Source organism: Nematolebias whitei, chromosome 14 (genome assembly GCF_014905685.2).
Source record: "Nematolebias whitei isolate Nwh7 chromosome 14, NemWhi1, whole genome shotgun sequence".
Classification (NCBI taxonomy): domain Eukaryota; kingdom Metazoa; phylum Chordata; class Actinopteri; order Cyprinodontiformes; family Rivulidae; genus Nematolebias; species Nematolebias whitei.
In genome coordinates, this window is record NC_056511.1 from 12,486,482 (window position 1) to 12,492,481 (window position 6,000).

General features: G+C 37.2%; 1 protein-coding gene across 1 annotated transcript in view; it reads left to right on the top strand.

Moving 5' to 3' along the window:
• Window positions 1-3,912, top strand: part of jakmip2 (janus kinase and microtubule interacting protein 2) — a 31,816-nt gene extending 27,904 nt beyond the window's left edge. The window contains exons 22-24 of the mRNA XM_037687872.1: window positions 95-160; window positions 1,470-1,546; window positions 3,812-3,912. Coding sequence (XP_037543800.1) covers window positions 95-160; window positions 1,470-1,520 — 117 coding nt within the window. The 3' untranslated portion in view covers window positions 1,521-1,546; window positions 3,812-3,912. The remainder of the gene's footprint in view (window positions 1-94; window positions 161-1,469; window positions 1,547-3,811) is intronic.
• The last annotated feature ends 2,088 nt before the right edge of the window (window positions 3,913-6,000 follow it).

Consider the following 6,000-nt stretch of genomic DNA (forward strand, 5'->3'; position numbering starts at 1 on the left):
CACAGCGAAGCTTGGTGGAGAGAGTTTATGTTCAAGTTGTTTCTGTGCTCGTTTGATCTGACATGTTTGTTTTTTCTAAAAAAATCAATTGCAGAGGATTCGTGATCTTGAAGACAAGACAGAAATCCAGAGGAGGCAGATTAAAGACTTGGAGGAAAAGGTAGGATGTGACTGATAGAACTTCATTATTTCATGCACTGCCATTTTCATTTAATAAAAAACAATATGACACAACTATTAGATTCAACCAGTTCTCAGCATCAGCATGAAGCTTTACAAAGCTTCATGCTGATGCTGAATCAAGTCTTTTAATTTCCTTTTTCCTTTGGTTTCATCTGCATTTCACCTCACTAACCTTGCTAGCAAAGTAGACTGACTCTCACCTATGTGTATGACTGGAGTAAAAGAGGTGAAGATGACGTTCTTCTGTACCAAAGGAAAAAGAAGTTTGTGCTTGTGTAGCAAAACAACACACATGAAGCAAATCAAATCTATTAAGCAATTGCATTTCTGCAACAAACCCAACAAATCATTAACTTTGGATATTTCTGAAGAACTTTTAAGAATACACACACAATAAGTTGCTCATAATACAAAAAAACTGCCACTGAGTCTTAAATGTCTCTTTTAAACGGTGCTCTTTTTTAGTAATAAAGTAATCCCTCATGTATCGCAGGGGTTACGTTCCAGACGCCCCCGCAATACGTGAAAAACCGCAAAGTAGGAACGCTATATTAATTTTAGTATGTACCGTACTTTCTGCCTTAAAAGTCGCATCAGTCCAATTATATCTAATAAAGTGGAAATAAAACATACATAAGTCGCTTCGCCTTATAAATCGCATCTATTGTGCACCACCACTGACATCCTGGAAACGTGAGACGGTGTTGTGCCAAAAATCGATCGGCTGCCAAATGGCGGCTGCAGGAGCGTGCACGGGAGGACTTTAACAAGAATTTAACAAGACAATTATTTGTTTTCTCGACATTATAGCAAAGGTGTGTCTCAGTTGAACTTTTCCTTAATAAATGCACTTTGATGGTCAAACCAGCTGCATTTCTCCTGGGCGGTGCGGTGAAATGCAGCTGACAACTTTTTATTCTGTACCATCCCAGTCACGTGAGTAATATTAAAGTTGACAGTCGTTGAAAAACCACGAAAGAGCGAGTCCGTGAAAGTCGAACCGCAGAGTAGTGAGGGACTACTGTACATCTGTTCTTCCATGTAAAAGAAACTACTACATTAGCAGAAATAACAGCTGAATTTGATGTTGCTAAAACATAAAACATTATTTTACCAAGCAGTTAGATGCAATTTAAAATAAACCCTTAAATAGTCATTTATTAACGTTCAGGGATTATGGTTTCATACAGTGAATTTGTGTTTTTGTCCCTGCTGTGACAAACGTTTCAAAATGTTTCTCTAACTCTCTGACATTCTTTGTCCCTTCCTTCTCTTCCTGTCTACAGTTTCTCTTTCTATTCTTGTTCTTTTCTCTTGCTTTCATCCTCTGGCCTTGAAGTCTTTGGACTGTCCTGGAGCAGAGGTGAGTCCTGCGCTCTGTCTCTTCAAACCACCACCTTCTCTTTTCTGGACCTCGGTCCAAACGGCTTTTACTGCTCAGCAATAGTACAGAAGGTGCTTCACACTTAAGTAAAAAAACGGCAATATATTTTAAAAAGTACTAGGTCTCATCTAATTTATTTTTGTTTTTAATTAAATAAAGAACATCTGCAAACTTGAGTTTTTTAAAAGCTGGATTTTCGATCTACAGTGGTTTTATGTCTAGAAGTAATAATTACTTGACTCTGGTCTACAAAGTACATGTTTCTGTCTTGCGTTTATATACATATATTCAGTATTTTTTTTCGTTCTGTTTTCGTTCTCGGCAACTTTACACTTTATATATTTCATTTAGCAAACACATCTTGTTTACATTTACATCAGTGAGTAATCCTCGGGGCCTTATACACCTTCACCGAAGGCCTATAAATGTAGCATATGTGACATGTTTTTATGTTGTTGTTTTTTTTGTACATAAGTTTTATATATACAGTAATATATACTTTCAATGTAGTTTTTTTTAATTGTTTATTTTATGTAAATTACTTTGCAGTTCAGCAAGAAACTGTTTTTAAGTTGTGAAAATATTGTTATACAATCAGATTCTTTTAAATTTGTGTCTCCAGGCAGAAACATGTTTGAAGGTTCTTTTTCATTGATTAGGACTTCACTGTAAGGAGAGAAGGCTCAGCTCAGTCGGGCTATGAAGAATGAATATGTTTAATAACTGACAAGAAAATTAACCAATCTCAATGTTGACGTAGAGTGGGTGGGGCCAAAACATTGGACACCCAGCCTTAGGGAATCCCCTGCGGGCTATTTTTATTTTTTTATTTTTGGACCACATGAAGATTTGTGATGCATTCACTTGCAACCTGTAAACTCAAAAATCCATAATGAAATTGCAGTTTCTCAAAAAATTAAGTTGACATATATATGCAATTTAGGTCAATATTCACGCTAGCTTTACAACATTACAGTGTTCCCTCGTTTATCACGGATGTTAAAGATCACAATAAGTGAAAAACCACAAAGTAGGAATAGTAGTACAAGTAGTAAGTAGTAGTTTATTTTAGTTTGTGTGTGTGTATGTATATATATATATATATATATATATGTGTGTGTGTTTGTGTGTGTGCAGTATATGAAGGCATTATAAACCCACTCTTGCAATCTTCTAACAATGTTTCTAAACTCTAAACGTTCTAAAAGAGCACAGCATGTCATGATTTCAGCTCTCTACCTCCTGCTGCACTTTGCCATCTGCAAGCGCTTTTGGCCACGCCCACTTCTCCGGTGCAGAACGGAGATATGACACGCTGCAGAAGGAAGCTTCTACTGCAGCTGTGGGCTGCACTCTGGTGCTCAATAATTTAAAACAATTTATTTTCAATAAAAATTCCATGCCGATCATGCGGCTCATGCATCAGCCAGCCAATTGTATTTCTTGTCCAATCTTATTTTGAAAAACCGTAGAGCGGGACTGTGATAAACGAAGCGTGAAGTAGCGAGGGACTACTGTACAGCTGTATTTTGGTAACATTACATGATGAAACTTTACAGAAACAGGTTCTGTAGGTTACTCTTAAATTTCAGTGGAAATTATTAAAATTACATGATGTACTTAAACGCAAGAGACTGGGTGAGCCACAAGGGCTGCTGGGTAGTCTTGGGTCAGAAATGGGTGGATTTTTTTCGGGTTATGTGTACAGATGGGTTGTCCATGTTGGTTGGTCTGTTTAGTTTGGGTTGGCATTTATATTCAGGTTGTTGTTAGTGACTATAAAAGAAATGACACCATACGTGTAATGTAGCTAATGTAACAAAAGCGGAACACTTCAGTGCATTTCTGAGTTGTAAAGCTGAACGTAAAGTGATGCAACTGCACCACAACTTTGTATTTTTTCAAAATTACCTTTTATAAAGTTGCTCTAAAGTTATGCCCAATATGAAGGCCCAGCTCATGTAGTCACAATTCTGCACTGATTTACATGCAAATATAATTTTTTTACAACCGTTTTGTCCATGAAGCAGGCACCTTATTAGTTCATGCTGGAATCAACACTCAGAATGAGTTAAAACAGTAAATCTGTTCTGAACTGCTGTAATCCAGATTAACACTAGTCATGTAATACTGATTTTCTTTTTTTTAATTGGTAATTTTTTATTTATGTATTTATTTTTGTCAAGTTTGTGTTTGCTAGTTTAGGAATCTTTTTAACTGTTGTCTTTTTTTTTTTTTTTCCAGGTCTTGTGTCAGCACTGAGACCCCGTTTGAGATTTTGATGGTATTTACATGTAGGACCAGCTGGACAACGTGTTGTGCGTCGTAGTAACCGTTTGTGTCGTTCCATCAGTGACTCCGGACGCCGTTGGTCAGTTTGAACTGCTCACACATCAGCTGTTACTTTTATGGTTATCTTTATCGGAGTGATTGAAATCTTCAGTGTGCTGCACAGGATGATTCATTTTTGAGCAAGATTTTCAAAACGTTTGGGATGACACTTCAAGAATGGCATTCTATTAGAAATACAACATGCACACGCACATATGCCGACGTGCATTGTTTGTAAAATGCATGCGTATGCACACATATACACACGTGCTTTGACGATTGCAAACCAAAGCCTGGAAGCCGTTCTCTCTGCCGTGCAGAGCCCATCATTCAGCCACAGCAGGAACGTAGACAATGCTGAGGACCAACGACAAAACCTACAGCCTCCATCTTTTTTCTTCACCCATCTTTACCCAAATTTGAGAGGATATTCTTAACGAATGCAACCACTTTAAACGCGAAGCCAACTCAGGGGTGCAGAAGCAGCTGGAGCAGTGCCTCAGCTCAGATAACGATAAGGAACGTTTGGGAAACGACACCCCCATGGCCTGCCGTCACTGCTCCCACAATGGTGCTGACACTCACTGCTTGTGCTCTCCGGATGTCCCACTGAAAAACTAACACGACAGAGCTGCAGACAGGTGGGTGTACGGCCGCTAGAGAGGGACCAGGGACACTCAGGTTGACACGTCATCACTGGACTCCAGTAAGAGGCTTCAGTAAAGAGAAGACTTTGTAGAAAACGACTGATCTGATTCATTTTGGCCTCGACCTCCAAGAAAAAAATCTACATTATTAAACTGTTAATGTTTCTGAAAAGCCAGTGAACTTCACCAACGTGACTCTGGTTTTCTTCTTCATTTCCCCCCCCATGTTTTCCTAAGGGGGAATATAAATATTCTGTATTGTAATATATGCATTGTTGATATGTACATGAATTTGAATTATTTCTTGTAGTCTCCCCTATATATATTTTTTGTGAATAGTAGTACCTCGTTTTTTTGGGTTTTTTTACTCTCTGAAGCAGCTTGAACAGTTACTGTACCTGGCGGTTTATAAACATGTCAAAAATGACATGAATTGCTTGTTTTTGTGGTGATAGCTGCAAAAATTAGATTTAATCTCTTAAAAATGTATTCATTAAAGAACTTGGAATATGATGTGGAAAAACAAAATATTTTTATTCTTTTTTTGCCCTTTACAGATTCTGAAAATTAAATTGCTTGACGAGCGGCGGATGCTTGTTTCACTCTTTCCAACGTTGTAAATATTTTGCAAAGATCTGCATCCAACCTGGTCCAAATTCAAATCAGACACTTGTAACGTCTATTGGTGGTTCTTAAATCTCATCAGCTGATGTTCGAATGACAGATATTGTGAAAAAGGATCGTCTCTAGCATACAAATATTGCAGGTTCTCTGACTTTCTTGCTCTGTTTTATTAAGCAGAATTGTTTGATACTAACAACTTCCTTTTACAAAACACTAACAGCCATGCAAGGGTCCATTTCAGGCGAATGCAACAGGAGAAAGTGAATGCAACACTACACCTGCTTCCCTTCTTTTGTGTGAAGCTAACTCTACCCAGAGACTAAAATATTTACAAGCTTCTTCTCTGATCCTGAAGTAAAGGAATCTGCCATCAGTCCGACCTCATGGCTCCATTCACAGCGCGCTCTCATCACACACCGTCACTAAATCCACAGATCATCTTCATTAGATGTGCGTCACAAAGATGCTTGTAAAATTTATTTTCATTTGCCAATTTATTTATAATCATTGTTTGTTTTCCAACAGTCAAATCCCACTTTATTCCGTTAAGTCTTTATTAAACAGAAAAGAGAAGCAAGCCTGTAAAAAGTTCAAGAGGGGGAAAAAAAAAAGCTTTTGATTAAAACATTTAATTTTTCCTTTTTCATGCATTTTTAAGCTGATCAGTATATTTTTTCTTCTCTTTTCCTTTTAGAGTTGGAGAGTTATGAAAGCCAAAATGTGTTTATTTGTAATATTTGTCACATGTTTAAATTTAGTCTCATTGTTTTACAACATGCTGCAAATATATATATATATATATATATATATATATATATATATATATATATA